Source organism: Myotis myotis, unplaced genomic scaffold (genome assembly GCF_014108235.1).
Source record: "Myotis myotis isolate mMyoMyo1 unplaced genomic scaffold, mMyoMyo1.p scaffold_m19_p_18, whole genome shotgun sequence".
NCBI classification, from domain to species: domain Eukaryota; kingdom Metazoa; phylum Chordata; class Mammalia; order Chiroptera; family Vespertilionidae; genus Myotis; species Myotis myotis.
In genome coordinates, this window is record NW_023416322.1 from 25,884,713 (window position 1) to 25,907,176 (window position 22,464).

At 41.4% G+C, this 22,464-nt stretch overlaps 1 protein-coding gene across 3 annotated transcripts; it reads left to right on the forward strand.

Moving 5' to 3' along the window:
* Window positions 1-2,627: 2,627 nt before the first annotated feature.
* On the forward strand, window positions 2,628-21,068 carry VAMP4 (vesicle associated membrane protein 4). 3 transcript variants are annotated; one of them, XM_036342761.1, is made up of 8 exons: window positions 2,628-2,786; window positions 5,402-5,526; window positions 6,488-6,534; window positions 9,901-9,951; window positions 14,660-14,760; window positions 16,018-16,097; window positions 17,232-17,283; window positions 20,376-21,068. In XM_036342761.1, exons 2-8 carry the CDS (start codon window positions 5,461-5,463, stop codon window positions 20,402-20,404), a joined length of 426 nt encoding a protein of 141 aa, XP_036198654.1. In that variant the 5' UTR covers window positions 2,628-2,786; window positions 5,402-5,460; the 3' UTR covers window positions 20,405-21,068. The 3 variants fall into 3 exon arrangements, with proteins under 3 accessions (XP_036198654.1, XP_036198656.1, XP_036198655.1); XM_036342763.1 differs by having other exon boundaries at window positions 9,904-9,951; XM_036342762.1 differs by lacking the exon at window positions 2,628-2,786 and adding an exon at window positions 3,231-3,580.
* The last annotated feature ends 1,396 nt before the right edge of the window (window positions 21,069-22,464 follow it).

The window sequence follows — 22,464 nt, forward strand, 5'->3', positions numbered from 1 at the left end:
AGACCTCCCAGGATCTCATTGGTCACTGATTTTTGTTCCTGGTACCTCACTGGCTGCGATGGGCTCGCCTCACGCAGGCGCCGAGCGTTTGTTTATGTGAGGCGGAAGTAGGCGGGCCCGGGGATGGGGGCGGAAGTGGCCAGTTCCCTGGAACCCAGGCTGGGGTCCGAACCCCGAGAGAGGGCAGGTTCCTGGGGCCCTGTGTTCGCTTCGTCACCAGTTCTTACCATGAGCCACATAGGAACTGAGGACTCATAATTGAGGTAAAGCTCCAATTCATAAAAAAAGAAATAAAAAGTTATGTGACAGTAAATCCAGCCAGACCTCCTCTAAGTATGAGATTTGATTCCCAGGATTCTCTGCGTTCAGTAGTTTCCTTCTCTGTCACGTGGACATCTGCAGGCACACCAGTTTCCTGATAACACATAGACTAGTAGGCAGTTAGTTCACTTTTATAGGGAAAACTAAGGGCATAGCAGTTGTTTGCCTTTTGGACCACTGGGCAATAACTGAAATTAAAAAGCCAGGAAAGATGAGGGAATGTTGCCAACGGCCATGGCCTGTGCCTAGTGCATGGGCCCTATACGTGAGGCCCGTCACAAAGCCTCCTTTTGGATCCCGACTGGATACTGGGAAAGATTACAGTGTTTTCGCCATCATTTCATGATAAACTTCAATTCCATTGTAGGAAAAGGGGGAAAAGCCTGGAAAACAAGTTGTTTTCCTCCTAAACTCTAGCACTTGGCACATCTACCACAAACATCTTAAGCATCCCATTTGATGGGATGTTCTCTACACTCAGTCCATAATACAATATTTTCTGCCACCAAAAACGTTTAAAACAGCATTTAATAAACAAAAATTATGTAGGTGCTCTACCCTCAGTACAACTTCAATTTCTTGCTGAAAATGGTAATATATCAAAGTGAATAAATTGATCCATCAGATATGTGACAGGTATTCTGTTAGAATCTGGGGATATAAATATGGTAAATAGTGCTTGCTGTCCTCCAAGAAAAAAAAATTCAAGTCAGTGAGACCGGAACCCCGTTCTGACATGTGTGTGTGTGTGTGTGTGTGTGTGTGTGTGTGTGTGTGTGTGTGTTTTTCAGAGAAGATAGAAGAGGGAGAGGTAGAAACATCAATGATGAGAGAGAATCATTGATCAGCTGCCTCCTGCCCGCTCCCTACTGGGGATCCAGCCCAGGACCCAGGAATGTGCCCTGACCAGGAATGGAACCATGACCTCCTAGTTCATAGGTTGGCGCGCAACCACTGAGCCACACCAGCCGGCCCATTCTGACTCGTAAGTCCAGTGTTGTTTATCTTCTTCCAGGCTTACTTCTGTATCTGATTTAAATTAACTGTAGAATGACATTTTCTAAGCTTTCAGAAATGTTGGGCATAGTCAAAGGGGCTTTGTTCAGGTGATTAAAAGGGTGAGGCTTACATTACCCTTCCTCTAACTAATTATACCAAAATGGTTGGCAAAACTAAAGAATTACGGTTTTTTAAAAAAGTAGTTTATTCATAGAAGCTCCTCAATGGCATGCCAATACAGCTCAATAATCATATTGCCTTCAGTTGTAGTGTAAGAAGGATGGAGGCCATAATTGGCGAAACTCTAATTGGCTACCAAAACAGGGAAGCACCCCATAACAAGCAGATATACAGATATAAAATCAACTGTAGATGAAAAAGCAAACACTTCTGATGTCTGGGGTAGTCTCACCATCAAGCCCAGGCAGAAAAACTATACGAAGTTTCCCTTCCAGGTGGACCCTTTCAATCCAAGTTGGTCTGAGCCTGAGTAGTAGTCGACTGTGAATCTACACCCAGGCTTTCAGAAGCTTCAATTCATATCCCAAGCCAGTTAAATCAGAATTTCAGAATTGTGTTTGGGTATCAGTCATTTTTAAAGCTTCTCAGGTGTTTCAACTCTACAAAATTAACTCGAGAGTGCCCTCGCCAAGCTATCGTTCAATTAGTTACAGTGTGTTTGATTTAAATATGCACCAAGTTAAAACACTTATCAACAAATAGAGGACCCATAGGTACTAAGTAAAAAAGACGTGTAGCAAACAAATGATGGGGTGGGGGAAGAGGTGTAAACAACCCGGCTGGGGGGTGTGGGAGGAATGAATAAACGAAACAAATTTTGGATTCCTATGCCCAGCTACTGAAGGTTTAAGATGCTACTAACTTGAAGGGTGGAGGTCTGGGAGGAGGGAATAAGTGGAATGGCTTTACAAGGGTGATTTCCCTCCTGCAGCCCGAGGGATCCCGGGTCTGCCTAGTGCCTGAACCTGGTTATTTTATTTTAGGTCAGAACTCTAACGGATGCAGGTGAAGGTCCACCCTCCTTTTCTCCTCGGCTTCCTTCCAAAGGTCTCATCAGCCTCCCCCCGACTGCCTCCGCCTCCCCCCAACACCACGCCGGGTCGGAATGGAACCTCGGGAACCAGTTATTCCTCCCTTAAAGCGCCTTGTAACCCTAGAGATCCGGATCGGACGCAGCACCTGCCGGATCCTCCCTCTCCGGGTAGAGAGAGGCAGGGCGGAATCGACTTCTTCGGCGATCGCCGCGGCCTGGCCCCGCCCCCGCCCCCCGCCTCCGCCCCCCGCCTGGCTTCAGGCCGCGGAGCGCCGATGAGCTCGATAAGCGGGGGCGCAGCTGCGGCGGAGCGGCGGACGCCGACTGGGCGTCCACTGCCTCCGCTCCCCGCCTTCTTCCTCGGCTCCCCGCTCCTTCCCGCAGCCGCCCGAGACCTCCCGGGGAGACTCAGGTACGGGCGCCTGCCTGGTCTGGGAGAGGTGGGGGGCGGGAGGCGAGGTGGGAGGAGGGAGGCGGAAGGAAACCGAGACGACGCCCCAGTCCCGCAACGTCCGCGTCGGGCCTGGGGGCCCGGGAGGGTGCCCCGAGCGGGAGCAGGCGGGGGGTGGGCCGGGGTGCGGTGAGGAAGAGCGATGGGGCGGTGTGCCCCCGGGGGAAGGAGGGACCGGAGTTTGGAGCAGACCTGGTGCGACAGATGGGGCGGGGGAGGAGCCTGTGGCCGGAGGGCCGGGCTCGGTGGGGATTTAAAGGGCTCGGGGAGTGAGCCTGGCAGGTGCGGGCGGGCGGTCGCGGCGCTGACAGCTTCCGTGAAGAGCGGCGTCTCCGGGCTGCGTGCAGTTCCCGTCGCCGGTTTCCCGGAAACTGCAGCCGCGACCTCGCCTACGGGCGAGAGTCGGGGAAGGGGAGTCAGACCCGGAGTGGAGGCGGGGACGGGGGCGCCCGCGGCCCGCCAGCGAGCCTGGTGCGAAAAGAAACACACAAGGTTGCCTGTTGGTTTCTGCCAACGTTTATCAAACAACAGGCTAGAAGCGTGTTATGTGTAAAGCCCCCGAAAAGAGAACGCACTGCCTCTTCCAAAAATACACACGTGACATTGTAAACGTGGGAGAATGGCAGAGGAAGCAAGCAGACGGTGGTGGCATTTTTTAGGTGAATTGTGCATGACTGTTCTGCCCTCCATGCTGAATTACATGACGAAGACTCTTGTTTACATATGTATCTAGATACAAGCACCTGAATGCATACGTGAGTTTTTGTTTGGTTTTTCAGAAATCTTCTTAGTAGAGTATGTATAAGTCTAATTTCTAAGCATGGTTTTTTTTCTGTGAGTTGTTTGGTACAGGTATCATCCGTTGCCCAGTGGTTCATGATGCGTAGTTAGTTCATCTGCCTGCTGCTTTGCTGGTGGCTTTTTTTGGTGGTCAGACGCTGGTTTCTGGCCTTCCTGAGGCTGATCCTTGGATTATGGGACCTGAAGATGGGTCTTGTTCACCATTAAGCTTGTAGCTTCACCGTGTGTTTCATAAAGATGTTATGTAAATCTGACGGTTAGGTCCTGTGAGAGGTTGAGGTAGCCTCTTTGTGGGGTTTACCATGCAAACAAAATACAGGTGTAATGAGAAACTCGGTCCTTCAATTGCTTCCTTTGTCATTTGTGGGCGTTTTGTTTGTGTGTTTTTTTTTCACGCGTTCTGTATCATTTCTGCATGAATGGATTACTCTGAAAACAAGGCTAGATGTAAGGGACAGAAATATTGTTGAATGAACTCTAGAGTTGTTTACTCAGGTGGCAAGAATTTGTGTGTGTTTTTCTTAACACGTGGATAAGTTTCATGTTCTGGAGCATTTCTTATTAAAGAAAACTTTCTTACCAATTTGTTTTGACAGGAAGCCAGCTTCAGATCTTTCTTCTATTTCATTTATGAAACTGGACTGTGGGCTTGTTTATTTTTTTACATTATAACATTAACCAACAAACTGATGTCTAGCTATAGTTAATTTGAAGATCTTCAGATTCTCCTTGTGGAAGGGGAAAGAGGGCTGCTGGATGGTTATAGGGAAGAAGTGGTCTTTCTAGGACACAACTGTGTAACCTGCTGGGCCACTAACTGAATAAATATCACAACTGATCATGCGCAGCCACAGATTAATTGAGGCCTTTGCTTCTGCTACTTCAATGAGCAGAGTGGCTAACACTATTCATTACTTATCTTTACTAAGCCTTAGCTTTCCTGTAGTTCTTTAGTGCCTAAGAGTAACAGGAAATGCACATAAATCCCTGAGCAGAGTGTCCAGCTCACAGTAAAACTTTGGGCACTCCTTAGCTAGTCTCATCTTTCTTCCATCTTCTAGTCCAAGAATCTGAAAACTCATACCTGCATATGTCAGCTTTTTCTGGAGAAAATTTTGAGTATGTTGCTGACTCAAGCACATGTCTGGAAAAATCACAATGCATATTAGCATATAAAAGGAAGTGAGACTTTCTGTGGGGAAAGAAGAATTTCTCACAAAACATCCCTTTTCTTGGAACACCCAGTGCTATGCCTCAGAACAGGATGTTAGAGTTTACAGAATGCTTTTGCATGTAGTATCTGAGCAGACGCCTCCCAATTCCATGCAGAAGCCTAGAAAGTACTGTTTCACACATGAGGGAGCTGAATCATTGTTCAAACAACTAACCTAAAGTGAGCACTGGAAGTGTTCTGCTGACTGCTCACTCCAAGTAAAAATCCTAAAGCAGTCGATGTCTCACTTCCAGGGAAGCACCTCCTATATTCATTTCCTTCATGTATGGTCTGCTTTTTCATTTTATAAACATTTTGTCACTCATTTCCTCCACATGTTCTCCTAAGAAAATTACATCAATTTTTTCATGATTTTTACTATTTCTTATGTGTTGAGGCTCAGCAGGGAGGTCCCTGGAAAGGAGCAAGTGAGAAAGGAGTAGTTGAAGTCAGAGAAGTGAAGGAGGCCCCTTCACAATAAGGCCTTGGCCTCTGCTGTAAGTACTTTCTTTACATGACACCCAGAAGTCTTAAATCCAGTGAAACCTATTTTTTCTTTAAGGTGGTGAGTACTTAACTCTGCTGGGAAGTAGAAGAGTACCTCTAGCGTAAAAAAAAAATATGCCTCCCAAGTTCAAGCGCCACCTAAACGATGATGATGTCACTGGTTCTGTGAAAAGTGAAAGGGTAAGTTCAGAATCTTACGCTTTTAAAAAAGAAAGACTAAAAATGTCTTCATTCCTTTTGTAAGTACTTTGTTTTAGAAAACTAAAGTTTATGGCTATATTCTAATCCCTTTGTTCGTCATAGTAAACATTAAAAAGCAGTATACGTTACTTAAATTGGTGACTTAATTGAATTCTCCTTCCATTACTGATCTTGTAAACAGATGTTGGCTGGAAAAATGTTGAACTCTAATCATGTATAATTTTTTTTTTTAAGAAGTCAAACCATTCACGTTAATCCATTGAGGCATTTTCTGCACTAGCCGGTCCCTCTGCTGGCCATGAATGCTCTTCACCCTGATCTTCGGTTGGCTCTTTGTTACCGTTTGGATCTCAGCTTAAATTTCACCCCTGGAGAGTGATTTTCCTGGACAGCCTAATCTCATTTAATGCCCCTGTCTCTGTCTGTCCATCACTGTTTTAATTCTCTGCATAGCATTTATCACCATCAGATATTTTTCTATGAGAGCTCAAACCTTGTCTGTGTTACTCAAAGCTGGTGCTTGGTCCTCAGAACAGTGCCCAGCACATAGGTGCTCAAACATCTCTGTTGAATGACAGCCGACTAGAGGAAGGCAGGAGGAGGAGAAGGGGCTTGCTCTTCCCAACTGCCCTCCGTTCCTTACTCCACACCGGCTCAGTGCCCTTTCTGCCTCGTGGTCAATCATAGGACTCCACCATTAGAAGCACTTTCTTTCAAAAGTCTGCCAATGTGGTCTGTATCTTTTAGCTTCCATTGAAGCCCATGCAATTACTTTCCCCCCCGGAAGCTTGGAGTTCAGAAACTCCACCAGGACAGAATCGTTTTATTACTCCTGACTGTGTAAGCCCTGAAATCTGAAAACTCAAGTCATTCTCTCTCTCTCTCTCTCTCTCTCTCTCTCTCTCTCTCTCTCTCTCTCTCTCTCTCTCTCTTTTTACAGAGAAATCTTTTGGAAGATGATTCAGATGAAGAAGAGGACTTTTTTCTGTAAGTTTTTTTTTTTTTATTATTGATTTTTTTTTCAGAGAAGAAGGGAGAGGGATAGAGAGTTAGAAACATCGATGAGAGAGATCAATCAGCTGCCTCCTGCACGCCCCCCACTGGGGATGTACTCGCAACCAAGGTACATGCCCTTGACCGGAATCGAACCTGGGACCCCTCAGTCCGCAGGCCAACGCTCTATCCACTGAGCCAAACCAGTCAGGGCTCTGTAAGTTTTTTAACAGCTTTATTGGGATGTAATTGACATAATGTATACACTATGAGTTTTGACATATGTACTGTACACATGTGAAATCATGACCAAAATCAAATAAGAAACAGCGCCATTATGTTCAAAGTTTCCGTGGACCTCTTGGTAATCTCTCATTCCCCCAATCTCTAGGCAGTCACCGATTGCTTTCTATTTCTATAGTTTGTATTTTCTAGAATTATTTTTATTATAAGTGGAACCATACCTTATGCCTCTTTTTTTACTGACTTCATTCACTCTGTATAATTATTTTGAGATACATCCATACTGTCACATATATCGGGTTTGTTTCTTTTTATTTCTGAGTAGTATTCCATTATATGAATATTCTGCAGTTCATTCACTTAAGATGGCTATTTGGAATAGTTGTACTTTTCAGCTATTACAAATAAGGCGACTATAAACATTTTCATACAGATTGTTTTGTGTGAACATCTGCTTTCATTCTCTTGGGTAAATACTTAGGAATAGAGTGGCTGTTGTATATGTACAGCTGTTTTCCAAAGTGGTGTCCCATTTTATATTCCCATCAGCATTGCATGAGAGTTCTAACTGCTCCAAATTCTCATCAGCACTCCATATGGTCAGTCTTTCATTTTAGCCATTCTTGTGGGTGTGTAGTGGTATCTCATTACATTTTAATTTGCATTTCCCTAATAAAAAATTAGGTTGAACATCTTTTATATGCATATTTTTCACCCTCATACCTTTATTTTTTAAATGTGTTTTTATTGATTTTTTAGAGAGAGAGAAACATTGATTGACTGCCTCCTGCATGTCCCCTACTGGGGATCCAGCCCAAACCAGGGCATGTGTCCAGACTGGGAATCGAACCGGTGACCACTTGGTGCACAGGATGACAATCAGTTGAGCCATACCGGCTGGGCATCCTCATATCTTTTTTTTTTTAAAGTACATGTTAAAATCTTTTGCTTAATTTTAAATTTGTCTTCCTAGTAAGAGCTTTTTATACAAGAGCTTTTCAAGAAAAAAAAGTTCCTTATCAGATATGTTGTACAAATATTTTCTCCCAATTTGCAGTGAAATCTTTTCATTTTTACAACAGTTATCTTTTAAAAATCAAAGTTTTGATTCTGATGAAATAAGTTTATTAATTTTGTAAAAATAACTTTTGCTTATTTAAGAAATCTTTGCCAATCTCACTAAGATTTTCTTCTATTTTTTTCCTTAGGAGTTTTATAGTTTTGGCTTTTACATTCAGGTCTATAATATACTTTAAGTTAATTGTTACATATGGTTGAGTTAATTAAGTAAAGGATAATTTTTTTATTCTTTTGGCATATGTCTGTCTAATTGTGCCACCACCATTTGATGAAAAGGTTATTCTTTCCCCATGGAATTACCTTAATAATTTGTCAGAACTAATTGACCTGACCGATCCTTTGGAGTTATGTTTAGAAAGGGCTCTCATATGGGCCTGTGTTTATATGTGCAGCATCGGGAAGGAGGACATACTGTTATAGTTTCCTCTGGAGATTAATGCAGAGATAATCTTGAGAGGAACCATCGGTCTCCCTCTTTGTTATAATGTGAAGTTTTTTGTAGAGGTTTTCCCCGCCCCCAAAATAAAAACATTTTATAAAAAGTAATTGACAACCATGAAGCATTGAACAGAAAGAGCCTACAGGATATAAAACAAATCCAGTTACAGGAAATAGTATCATTTGTTGCATGAAGGGCAGATGAAGTGGGAAGATAATTTCCTACAGGTGACAAGATTTCCATAGAGTCACAAAGCTAACTGCTGGTCGTGCTGACTATGGTAAGGAGCCTTAGTCTACAGCAATAGCTACCTGTCAAAAAAGAACTCAGTATTGGAAAGAAGGCCAGATGCTTTGGTTAAATAAGTGATTACCTGAATGAAGTTTAGACACCCTTGTGGGAAACACAAACTCTTCAGGCAGCGATTTACTACTGAAGGTCCACTCCCAGGTCATGCTGTGCGTCTTCCAAAGGGCTGGACAGCAAAACTAGCACACTTGTCCACAATTCAACTCCCATACCCTATGGTTTTGTCTGTGCGTTGGAAGGGAGACACACCAAATAAAGTTCTTGAAATAATTTTTAAGAATTAATCAACACCCATGTTTATAGCAGCAATATTCACAAAAGCCAAAAGTTGGAAGCAACCAAAGTGTCCATCAGTGGATGGAGAGATAAACAAAATGTGATACACATATAGTGGACTTTTAGTCTTAAGAAGGAAGGACATTTTGGCACACGCTACAACATGGATGAACCTTGAAGATATTACACTAAAGGAAAGAAGCTGGTCATGAAAGGATAAATTTTACATGATTCCACTTATATTATGTGCCTAGAGAGGTCAAATTTATAGAGAACAAAGTAGAACAGAGGCTACCGGGCTGGGAGGAGTGGGGACTTGGGAATTAGTGTTTAATTAGTACAGAATCTATTTTCTTTTTAGTTTTGTAGTTTACATCTTATTCTCAATCATCAGAAGAATAATCATTACTTAAAATATCTAAAAGGTTTATTTCCGGAATTTTAAAAGGGGTTAATTAAAATGATACAGCATTTTACTATAATAGAGAATGATTTGAGAAATGTTGATATTTTCATAGAGTTCTGCAAAATTTCCCTTTAGCCATGTTGTTAAGATGAGGAATCAAAAAACATACTTAAAAATTTTTATCGTTTTGAATGGATTGTTCTCTGTATCCATCCCTGATAATCAGCATTTCATTATGGCTGAAATTCAAGGTGATTGTACTTTTAGTTTTCTATAATTGATCATAAAGCTATTCAGACTCACTGGCATTGTAGTTGTTATGGTATTTCAAAGTTTAATCATAGAGCATCCTGTGTGTAAGCGTTTTATAAACCCAAATTTCCCTGAAAGTTATAATATTCAGAAGAATTAGGTTAATTGTGGCCAGCATTAAGTACCATTGAAGGACAGACATGATTACATATTCAGTTCCAACAGTACCAGTAAACTGTGATTCCTTATGGTGAATGACCATGTTTAGGATTTAGTTTGATTTTGTGTGTTTTCTGTTTTGTCCTTGGTTTTTGATGCTCTCATTATTTATATGCACTCGGTATTTTGTTTTCAGAAGGGGACCATCTGGACCAAGATTTGGACCTAGAAATGATAAAATTAAGCAGTAAGTTTATAAGATACTCATTTGTTTAAGTGATTATCATTTTTCTGTGTGGACCAGACGGGGGGCAAACTATACAACCTGTGAGCCATGTCTGGCTGCCACCTACATTTGTAAATAAAGTTTTATTGGAACACAGCCATGCCTATTTGCTTTCTTATTCTCTATGGCTGCTTTCAAACTACAAGGGCAGATTTGAGTAGTTGTGACAGAGACCTTATGGCACACAAAAATCTAAAATATCTATTATCTTCCCAGCCCTTTATAGAGAAAATTTGCTGCGCCCTGATATAGACAAAATATAACTGCTGGGTTTTAAAAACACAGTAATTTTTATTTTCACAAAGCTATCTCTGACTTATAGCTAAGAAAATGCAGTTCCTGGTTCTTGGTTTTTCTTGACTTGATTACCTTATGTCAGATCTATTTAGCACATTCTCAAGGTCTATTTTGTTGCTTTTTTAAAATATATTTTATTGAATGCAGAGAGAGGAAGGAAGAGGGAGAGAGAGATAGAAACATCCATGATGAGCGAGAATCATGGATCGGCTGCCTCCTGCACGTCCCACACTAGGGATCGAGCGCACAACCTTGGCATGTACCCTTGACCAGAATCGAACCCGGGACCCTTCAGTCCACAAGCCAATGCTCTATCCACTGAGCCAAACCGGCTAGGGCTCTATTTTGGTTTTAAGTCTATAATTTGAGCCCCATTTTCAGAATGATAATAAAAGCAATATAATAGATTTTGTCATTTGAAGTGCAGTTGTCTTTTTGTATACTTCCAGAATTTTTCTCATATCACTTATCCTAATCCATATTTTGATCTAAGATTTATGGCTAATTTTCATATTGAAGCTTTTGCTCTATATATTGTTGGTGGCATACGATGGGTCATGCTGTAGTGAATGTATCTAATGTTAGAAGGGTATGAGTCCCAACAAGAAAGGAGAAGGAATGGATGGAGCAGTGAAATCGCCCTAGAAACTGACCAAGCCGCACAGACTAACTGCAGAAGAAACACTGAGTGGCTCGGGCTCCAGTACTAAAGAGGGACAGGCTGCCCTGATTTTTTTAAAAATATATTTTATTGATTTTTTACAGAGAGGAAGGGAGAGGGATAGTTAGAAACATTGATGAAAGAGAAACATCGATTCAGCTGCCTCCTGCACACTCCCCACTGGGGATGAGCCCACAACCAAGGTACATGCCCTTGACCGGAATCGAACCTGGGACCCTTCAGTCTGCAGGCCAACGCTCTATCCACTGAGCCCAACTGGTTAGGGCAGACTGCCCTGATTTTGAGTATTGATAGCACATCGTGGGAATAAGATATTGTGATGGGGTATCACATTTTTTTTTAAATAAGTCTTTATTGTTCAGATTACAGTTGTTCCTCTTTTTTCTCCCCATAGCTCCCCTCCACCCGGGTCCCACCCCACTCCATGCCCTTACCACCCCCCATTGTCCTCATCCATAGGTGTTTGGTTTTTGTCCAATCTCTTCCCAAACCCCCCACACCCACTTCTCCCTGAGAATTGTCAGTCCACTCCCTTTCTATGCCCCTGATTCTATTATATTCACCACTTTACTCTATTCATCCGATTCTTTTATTCACTCAATTTTTAGATCTACTTGTTGATAGATAGGTGTTGTCACTTTATTGTTCATAATTTTTATCTTTACCTTTTTCTTCTTCCTCCTCTTCTTAAAGAATACCCTTCAGCATTTCATATAATCCTGGTTTGGTGGTGATGAACTCCTTTAGCTTGTTCTTATCTGTGAAGCTCTTTATCTGAACTTCAATTCTAAATGATAGCTTTGCTGGATAGAGTAATCTTGGTTGTAGGTTCTTGCTCTTCATCACTTTGAATATTTCTTGCCACTCCCTTCTGGCCTGCATAGTTTCTGTTGAGAAATCAGCTGACAATCCTATGGGTACGCCCTTGTAGATAACTGTTTTTCTCTTTTAATATTCTCTCTCTGTTTTTTGCCCTTGGCATTTTAATTATGATGTGTCTTGGTGTGGTCCTCTTTGGATTCCTTTTGTTTGGGGTTCTCTGCGCTTCCTGGACTTGTAAGTCTATTTCCTTCATCAGATAGGGGAAGTTTTCTGTCATTATTTCTTCAAATAGGTTTTCAATATCTTGCTCTTTCTCTTCTTCTGGCACCCCCATAATTCGGATGTTGGTACGCTTGAAGTTGTCCCAGAGGCTCCTTACACTATCTTCATATTTTTGGATTCTTTTTTCTTTTTGCTCTTACAGTTGGCTGTTTTTTGCTTCTTCGTATTTCAAATCTTTGACTTGATTCTTGGGATTCTCTAGTTTGCTGTTGGGTGTCTGTATAATATTCTTTATTTCAGTCAGTATATGTTTAATTTCTAATTAGTCCCTTTTCATATCCTTGAGGGTCTCACTAAATTTCTCAGAGGTTTCTAGAAGATTCTTGAGTAACCTTATAACCGTGGTTTTGAACTCTATATCCAGTCGTTTGCTTTCCTCCATTTCTTTCATTTGTGACATGTTTCTTTGTCTCCGCATTTTGGCTGCTTCCCTGTGTTGATAGAGTGGCTTTGTGTGCTAGGTGTCCTATAGGGCCCAGTGGCTCAGCCTTCCCAGTCACCGGAGGTGGATGCTCTTGGTGCACCCCCTTTGTGGGCTGTGTGCACAGTCTTGTTGTAGTTAAGCCTTGATTGCTGTTGGTATCATTGGGAGGAATTGACCTCCAGGTCAGTTGGCTGGGAGGACCAGTTGTATCTACAATGGGAGAATTTCTGTGCTGGAAACACCCTTATGGGGCAGGACTTGCTTCAGTGGGGCTTTGGTGCTCACTGAGTCTGCCCCCTGAGTGTGTCTCTTATGGATCTGAAGAGTTGTAATCTGGTGTGGTCTCACTTTGACCACTGGGTACACTGGCTCTTGGATCTCCAAGGAGGTGCAAAGTCAGCCACTGCCTGAGGCCACCCAGCAGGAGCTATAGAGAGATCTGCAGATTCCTTCTCTTTGTTTGGGGTTTGGAGGTTCCCAGATGAGGTGCAGCTGTGAAGCAATGCAGGCTGCTGATGAGCCTTAGGCTTTCTTTTGGATGTTCTGGGGTTCTTTGACCCAACTGTAGTTTGTTAGGTTGCAGAAGGCCAGGCCATTCATATGCAAACGCTTCTGCACACAGCTTGGGTAGAGTTGTAAATTGGGTGGGGTGTGGTCTCAGGAAATCACAGGGCAGTACAAATAGCAATGGTTGCCCATTGGCCCTGCCCCGTATAGGTATCTGGGTCTCTGTGTCCCGCAGCCCCGTGCAGGAACAATGAACGCTGCGACCACCTCTGAGAGAAAGCCGCCCTTGTGTTCCGGCCCAATGCCAGATAGTCCAGTTTCTCCCCATATGAGTTTGGGTCCCCAGAGTCTCACCCGGTACTGGAGCAGTCGGGAGTTTATATCTCCCTCCCGATTGAAAAAGACCACAGTGTACCCAGCTGCCACCCTCCGTACCTTCGCTCTTCTGCACCTCTGCACCTCCTCCCAGTCTAGATGCGCTTTTCTCTTTCCTTCTTGTTGTAGAACTTCCACTCAGCCAGCCTTCCCGTGGTTCTGGATGATATCCATTTTTTCTTTTAGTTGTAGTTTTGATGTGGTTGTACGAGACAGCAAGTTCGGGTGTTTACCTATGCCGCCATCTTGGTTCCTCCCGGGTATCACATTTTTTATGAGATACTTGGACTTTACTTAGGTAGCTGCTGGTGTAAAAAAATATGTCCACACTTATCCTAATCCTAGCTCATGGATTCTGAAATACAGAACCAAGGTCCCAAGAAATTGATTCAAGTACTAGACAGGATGTTTTTATTTTCTGTTGCTGTGTAACAAATTGGCCTGCAATTAGCAGCCTAAAACAGGACACAGCTGTCATCTCAGGTTTCCCATGGGTTAGGAGCTCAGTCACTGCATAGCTGACCCTCTGCACAGGGTCTGAAAGGCCTGAAATCGAGGTGTCACCATGACTTATTTCATAAATTAATATAAGGTCAGTTTTGCCTAATGATTGGAGCAACAGAGGAAAAGTAGACACTTAAAATAGTGAACACGTCTGTGTTGATGTACTCCAGAGTGAGAGTAGGCAGCTGAAAACCAGTCATTAAATTTTTGAATATATATTAAACCTTCATTGAACAGCCTAAACTTTGGATAGAACAGGCCCTCATCACCTGCTATAAAGGAGGAAATCATGTTTCTATTCTGAAGATCAACAAACATGAAGGTGTTCTGAGTTGCTCCATTGTGGTGCTTCAGACCCTCCCAGGTATTGCCAGTGTCTTAAACACTGTTTAAGCGAAAACCGAGGAGCAGTGAAGAAAAGAGTTCTACCCATTGAGTGTCTGTCCAAGAGCAGACCTTACATTTCCATTTGGGGAATGGTGTTTTCATGAGCTCCTAACATACTTGGGCAGACTCCTTCGTGAGTCCTAGTGTGGGAACTATACAGCAGACTTAGGTTACAGCTGTGTCCGTGTGATGCCTCAGCTCCCTGCTGAAAAGAAGATGAAGCTGATAGGTCAGAGTCAAGCTATTTGACTAAATTCTGCAGTACTTTAACATTTCATAGTTGAATAATTCTGAAAATTTGCTATTTTCTTTCATGTCTAATGAAAGTTTCAAAAATTATAAAATCCTCAAGAGAAAAATAAATATTGTTAATCTTTTTTTTAAACTAGTGTTCAGAATCAGGTGGATGAAGTTATTGATGTCATGCAAGAAAATATTACAAAGGTAATTGAAAGAGGGGAGAGACTAGATGAACTACAGGACAAATCAGGTACAGATATTTTATATTTTTCTTGAAATTATTAACCTGTGTTTTATTTATTTAGTTATTTATTTTTTATTTTATTTTTTTATATATTTTATTGAGTTTTTACAGAGAGGAAGGGAGAGAGATAGAGAGTTAGAAACATCGATGAGAGAGAAACATCGATCAGCTGTCTCCTGCACATCTCCTACTGGGGATGTACCTGCAACCCAGGTATATGCCCTTGACCGGAATCGAACCTGGGACCTTTCAGTCCGCAAGCCGACGCTCTATCCACTGAGCCAAACCGGTTTCGGCTAACCTGTGTTTTAATAGTATACTTCTCCCATTTTTCTAGCTGAAGTTTAGGAACATGTGACTTAGTAAAATAGTATTTGGTTCTTAACTGGTGACTGTAACGTTTTCACTTTAGCTTCCTTTACTTTAAATCATCTTGTATTATTTCTTCAAGTGATCAGTTGAGAATGGAAAATGAATTTAAAAATTCATTGTTGAAGAGTTAGAGTGGCGTGTTTTTCTTTTTTCCTGTTACATTGATGTGCTTTGTATTTCCCATCTCCAGGAGAGGGCTAATCATGTCAACACTTATTTCAAATGTATCTGATAGTTTTATCTTTTCTTCCTCTGGTAACATGTTAGTCTCTGTGCCTATAATAGGTACTCAGATATTGTTTAACTAATGAGTGGCTGAATATATGACTAATCCTTCATAGAGTTGTTTAAAGAAAAAAACTTATTTAATCACTTTTAAAATTCATATTTTTTTGCTTCTAAATCAGTCACTTTTTGGTCTTCTAAGAATGTAACTTTCACATGTCAATTTTTTCTGTAGATGTGCCAAGTACTTGAATTTTTTAAATTTACTTTTTAAAATTTATCTTTATTGTTGAATGTAATACAGATATACCCTTTTCCCTCCATTGACCCTTTCTAGCCTACCCCCGCCCCCCAAGTACCTAAAGAGTATTTTCTTACCAGAATTCATGTTTGTTTGAAAGGCTTAAGGCCCTGGAAAGACTTTTCTTAATGTTATAAATATGGATTGAACAAACTGACCTGCAGCAGTTTTTTGCTTTTTGATTTTTTTTTTACAATACAGAATGTCAAAGTTTTTGGGTGGAGGAAAGGGAGGGTGTTGTTTTCATGCTTAAAAGGGAATAAATTTGCAGAAGTAGAAATTAATATTTTCTTGTCTTTGTGTGACTAGATAAAAGAATCCTGTTATGTCGTTTAATCCTTCTCTCCATCCTCTATGTGATATAGAAAGCTTATCGGATAACGCAACTGCTTTTAGCAACAGATCCAAACAACTCCGACGGCAGATGTGGTGGCGCGGATGCAAAGTGAGTAAATCAGAAGCTCATGGAAAGATTGGTCAGCACCTGCGTGCTGTTCAGAGTCCAGAAGGAAAGGCCCCGGATTATAAGCTCAGTGAGGACAGATACTATGGCTGCCTCACTTTCCATTATGTCTTCTGAGCCTGGGCCAAACTCCGTTAATACTTGCTGAGTGATGAATAGTTTGGGAACAGAAATAACTAAAGGAATCAGTGCTTAAAAAGTTGTTTCCATGGAATTCTTCATCGTTTCATTTTATTAATAATGTGCTATCTCAACTTATAAGAAATACTGGTTTCTCTTAGAATTTATTACTAGCATGCTTTGGAGCAGCCTATAGCAGTGGTCGGCAAACTGCGGCTCGCGAGCAATATGCGGCTCTTTGGCCCCTTGAGTGTGGCTCTTCCACAAAATACCGACTTCTGCGCACGGGCCACAAAGTTTCAAGAAGTTTCAATCGCACTGTACATGCGCGCCCACGCGTGGTATTTTGTGAGAGAAATGTTGTGAGCTTAAAATTTTAGTCAGTTCGCTAAGGACTAACCTTAAGATTTCTCCACAACTGTCAAACTGACACAGAGAATGCTCTCAGCCACACTATTTATCACATAAGGTTATTCATGGAGAATCTAAATTCCCTTCCTCAAACAGAGGTAAAAGTGCCAAGAGGAAAGTAAGGGGAGCCAAAACAGAATTCTCATATCCTTTGAACAAGGCTACAGACATGCTGCCTTGTACTGTGTATGAAATCATTGTGTTGGATGCCGGTGCTGTTTATCCTATCCTGATTCAGCTTTTTAACAGAGTTGGTAAAATGCCGTACTTTTCCTGGTTTTATATTAGAAGTGAGAGCAAGAAATCATAGACAAGAAGTCCAGGTCCTTGGAGACTTTGATTACTGTCCACTGGGCAGTGATTCTTGAACAGAAAATTCTGGGCAAGCAAAACCCTTAAATTGGGGGAACCCTGATTATTCGCGAAAAGATGCAAATAGCAAGTTCATATGAAATATTCTATTTTGAAAGCCTTTTAAGGGATTAGCCTGTTCACTGATGAGTTAGTATAATATGGTAAATAACAACAGATAGTCGAAAAAAGTCAGGATTAATATTAATATCTTATGTTTTTTGTGTGTTGTAGATAAAAGCCATCATGGCGTTGGTTGTTGTCATCCTTTTGTTGGTGATCATCAGTAAGTATTTCCTGGATTGTTAATTTTGGGGAGTATCATTTGTTCTGGGGTTCATTTTAATTCCCTTTTTAATTTGTCTTCAGTTGATGTGGTCTGTCAGGATTGAGTAATAATTTCTGACCCCAGTCAAGAGCTCTTAGCCTGTGATCTCTGAAAATGCTCCTACATGGTATGCAAACACAGGGCTAAGTGCTTTGTTTGAGGCCAAATATGGCTACTGTTACACCAGGGCCACAGCACTCATCTTCTGCTTATTATCAACCAGAAGGAATGGCAGCTTGCATTTCTTAGCATTGTTTGAAGGACAAATCTAGATAAGCTCTTCAGGTGAATGGTTTTTGTTTCTGTTTTGGATTTGAGCTTGATTTCAGTCATTAATATCCTTAATATTCTTTTAAAGTAAGATCATTTTTGATATCTCATTTTCTCCAAGGCCTCTTGCCCTGTGTTTGCAGGGACTTTATGAAGATTTGGAAAGTGTCTCAAAATAATCATTTGAAAAATTCCATGGTAATATTCTCTTTTTAAAGAGAAAAGAGTTTTGTTGCAAAGAAATTGAGTCGATCCTCACCTATATGGGTGGATTCTGGGTTTGTGAATTCACCTGCTAGCAAACAGTGATTTGTTACCCACCTCAGTACTTGAGCTGTGTTTACAGTCATTGTATTCAGAGCAGTGAAAACTTTTAGTCCCTGGCGGTGAGTCTTCTAGTGTTGCTCTCGCAGTGTAAACAAGGTCCTCTGGTGAGCGCCATGTTTCTTGCAGGTGTGCACTTCATTGGTGGTCTCACTGTTTAGCATGGCCCCGAGTGCAGTGTCCGTATTGCTGAGTGCAGGCAGGCTGGGAGGTGCTGTCAGGAGAAAATGGACCGTTCGATAGGCTTCACTTAGGTCTCGGTTACCATGCTATCAGCCATGAATTCAATAGCATATGTTACATAGGGTGTCTATGTATTGATCAGTTGACAAAATGTTGTGCCCAGGGGCTTGCAGGAATTTAACCCTGTATTTCCTGTAGGAGCCATGGGTCAGTGTTCACTAATTCAGTGTTGGTGGAGACTTTATAGAACGTAGCTACTGCAGATACCAAGATGCAACCATACACTATGGTGGTGATAAACAGGAAACTGCCACGGCCAAACAGAGAAAGGGTTTGTTGAGCCACGTGCTAGCCAGGAAAGGACTGGGCCCTGGGCATGAAGTCTGAACTGGCAGCAGGGCTGGAGCAGAAGTCAGGTCCCCTGTCCTGGAGAGACAGGCTCTTTGTTGTGCTGCACGGAGGCAGCAGCATCACTAGCAGTGTTACCAGTGTTAATAACAAAGACTGAAATGACATGGTCAGAGATCCGATCACAGCACAGCTGACAAAGGAATGTGCTTTTCTCTGCAACTCACATTTAAGATAACTAGAATTGCAAATAATAATAGGACATTGTGGATTCTTGGAAATTGTATATATAATTTCAAAAAACATTCATTTAAATAATATATACATACAAATACCACAGGTATTTTTTTGACAGTGCTTTCTGCTTCCCATGTAATTTTAATAAAGCAAATAGGCCTGATTAGTTTAATTTCCCCTTTTGTAAAGAGAAATTTTCTTTGAAATGTTTCAGAGTCCCTTTTAGATAAAAAACATGCACGATTCAGCCCCATATTTGTTATACTCATAGCACTGGTCCAGGTTCCGACAGAGGGTTTGGGGGAGGTTTTGGGGTTTTGACTTCCCATAATTTAAAAATTTTGTTCTTGATCAACCAAGGCCAAGGAATTGTTTTGGGTCTGAAATGTGAGTGCCGCTCCTAGGTTGGTGGCTCCTGTCTTATATGACTCAGAGGAGCCTGGGCACTACACAGTATTCAGGGGGCTGGAGTACTTGGGTGACTGAGCCCTTGTGTGTACCTGATAAATGTTCCTTCTAACCCCAAAACAGGGAGTATGTTTTTCTGTTGGGGACCCTGTGAGACAGCTACATATCTCAGACAATAAGTAGACATTTCTGCAAAGGTTTCTCATCACCTGGAAACACCCCTGAGGGGCCAGAAGTAGCGATGGTCTCTCTTCTTTGGAGTGGAAATCAACATTTTATAATTTCAGAGAAATAATCTAATGGCGTTGGTCCGCCGTGAAAACCCAAGCTGTAATTGCATCAAATGGCCACAAGATGTCACTATAAGCTCAGTTCCCCCCACCCCCAAATGAAAAGTAAAAAACAAAGACATATTGGTGAATAACCTCATAATTAAAAAACTGACTTGAGGGTGTCCCTTATAACTCACCAGTCAGATGAGGGAACCCCCTCCACGAGGTACATCTCTAAGATGGCCTCTTACGGATTTTTGTTGAGGCCCAGTAAAGCTATGTACATCAGCCTCAAGGTGTGAGCACCACACTCATCTCGGGGGAGTCACATCCTTTTCTGCTCCTTGGAAAGATCGAATTCCACTCTTGACAAGATATGTTAAAAAAAACTTCCATGGCTGAAAGGGTTTGTTAAAGCAAGTGCTAGCCAAGAAAAGACCAGGTCCTGGGTATGAAGTCTGAACCACCCGCAGCTACCCACTGACTAACCATCTCCTCTGTCCCTGCTGTCCTGCTGGGACATAATTTAGGGCGTCTCGGAACTTCCTGCTTATCCTTGGAAAACTAGAAAATGTGGAATAGCATGAAAAAGATACAATTCAACTGTGATTTTCCACATAGTGATAGCTACTGCTAACATAACTATCATATATATGTCAAGCCTTTTCATACTAACATATAAACATGTTTTTAAAAAACTAAGATTACATACAGACTTTCTTATTAATATGTTATATTTTCTCATGTTATTTATTTTTAAAATATTTTAGCAGCTGTATGCTAAGGTTCAGCCATAATCTGTTTAGTCAAAATGCCAATGTTAGATTCAGGTGATTTTGTGATTATTTTAGCTTCTCTGTTCTCATTTGTTATCTGTCCTTTCAGCCCAAAATTCAGTCCTCATTACCTGCTTCCCAAGTGGACACAGCTGCATTTAAGAGTATTATGTCTAACATGGCAAGTGGATATGATTTTGACGTGTTCCTTTTTCGTGTTTTTCTCTTGCAGTACTTACAGTTGTGAAATACCGCACTTGATTTGATGAGAGAGATCTTCATTAAACAAAATCTGGGACAATAATAATAATAAAATATTGCTGCATAATTTAAATGAAACCCATGTATATAACTTTCAAAACTTCTTTTCCAAGAAACTGAGAGGCAAGTATCACTTCAAACTGGAGCATTGAGAATGTCCATTATCTTTTTCCCCTTCTAGCAAAATGAAAATGTGCTTTTAGTAATTATGTTCAAGGCCAAGACAGCCAGCCTGTTTTGCCACATTCCAAGAATCTGATTTGAAACTAGATATTTGCTCATTCACTGTGTGTGTCTGTAGTTCAACACTGATACGAGACTTCCAACTGCTTCTTCAGTGGCTTAAGGACTTGGACTCTTGCATTAAGATGTGGGGTCAGGAAGCCTATGTAGCTGTACCATCAATATTTGAAAGATTCTTCTCACATTACAGTTGCTTTGCAAGCAATTTCCACGTTTATGGGTGTAACAAAAGCTAAGTGTTGTAAATGCTGCTGCCTTCAGCTGTAACTAAAAACATTCCAGTAAATCTATTTTTGACTGTATACGGGAATGTGTAGTAATTTCTTGGTATTTGAATTATGGAAATGGGAATTTTAAATGGTGTGAAAATAATAGTAATATGGCGCCATAAAACTGGAGATAATAAAAGTATTGGAGAACATCACTGTAGTTTTTGAAAGTGTCCACCAGCTACCACAGCAGGTCATGGTCTAGTCTCCCTCGTTAGCCTCCAGTAAGGAGGGACCAGTCCTAACAAAGTAGGTGAAATCCACAGGGAACGCACTCCCTCATTTTATTATCGCTACTAACTCTCCTCTTTAAGCCCCTCTAACCCTTGTACCAGAAGTGCTAACGGAAGCAAAGTCTTCTGCCTAGAATTTGCTATTTTTGCAGCACCTGATCATCCCCTGGGAGGTGCATATTGAACAAGCAACTATCAGATTAGCCAACAGTAATGAGCATAAAGTCAGGAGCCTGGGTGATCAAATGCTAGGTCACCATCACTCTCAGTCTGTTTTCAGAACAACGAAACACGTTAAGTTTATTAAAACGTGCCAACCTCCTTGTGTTGTTTAAACTGGTCAGAGTAAAAATACTAAATCCTCTATTGTGTTGAGGAAGCTTCATAATGAAGTTGCAGGTTCTACACAAACTTGTGCCTGCACATCTTGACATGTAAATGCCACTCTCAATTTGAAATAGGGTTCATAGAAAAGGCCAGTATTTATAGGGGAGAGTGATCCTGTATAGGTTTTATTTTGGGGCGGGGGGGGGCATTTTAATTCAAAATGTATGAAACATACAACCTTTTAAAAAATTCTACAGCCCTAGGTGGTTTTGCTCAGTGAATAGAGCGTCTGCCTGCCAACTGAAGGGTCCCGGGTTCGATTTCAGTCAAGAGCACATGCCAGGAGTTGCGGACGCGATCCCCAGTAGGGGGCATGCAGGATGCAGCCGATCAATGATTCTCTCTCATCACTGATGTTTCTATCTCTCCCTCTCGCTTCCTCTCTGAAATCAATAAAAAATATATTTTAAAAAATTTGCTCATAAAAAAATATTCTACAGGATTAGCACTAAGAAGCAAAAATGTTCTGTTTAAAATTGAAAGAATTTTGAAGGGACGAAGCAGATTAAGAAATACTCAGACACCTGCAAGTTATGAAAACCTAAATGTAATTGCTAAATTTTACAGTTTACTGAGAACATTTAAAAATAAAGAAAGGTCATACATACTATGGAGTGTTGTCGCTGGTCTCTCCACTCTTTGTAAATGTCAGTTAATGTAATAAATACGAAATCTTTTGACAAAATAGGACACCCAGGAAAATGAACATTCTTACAGTTTCAGTAGCAGATACAGTTCAGCAGTGGAAATGTTTTGACTGAATGGACTGAATCAGTTCTAGCATATGTGTATGTCCTTTTTGGGGGTTGGAACTAGACTTACCAGTGGTTAATTTTCCATTAATTGGTATAGAACTCTGGTTCCTCCATACCTATTAGTGAAGATGAAGGTTATTTCTCAAAAGAATCCATATTTCCACTGTTTCTTT

Bases quoted from the DNA above. Each gene is read 5' to 3' on its own strand.
- VAMP4 (XM_036342761.1), top strand. From the start codon at position 5,461: ATGCCTCCCAAGTTCAAGCGCCACCTAAACGATGATGATGTCACTGGT. The intron at 5,527-6,487 runs GTAAGTTCAGAA...CTCTTTTTACAG, and splicing joins GTTCTGTGAAAAGTGAAAGG to AGAAATCTTTTGGAAGATGA. The intron at 17,284-20,375 runs GTAAGTATTTCC...TTTCTCTTGCAG, and splicing joins CCTTTTGTTGGTGATCATCA to TACTTACAGTTGTGAAATAC.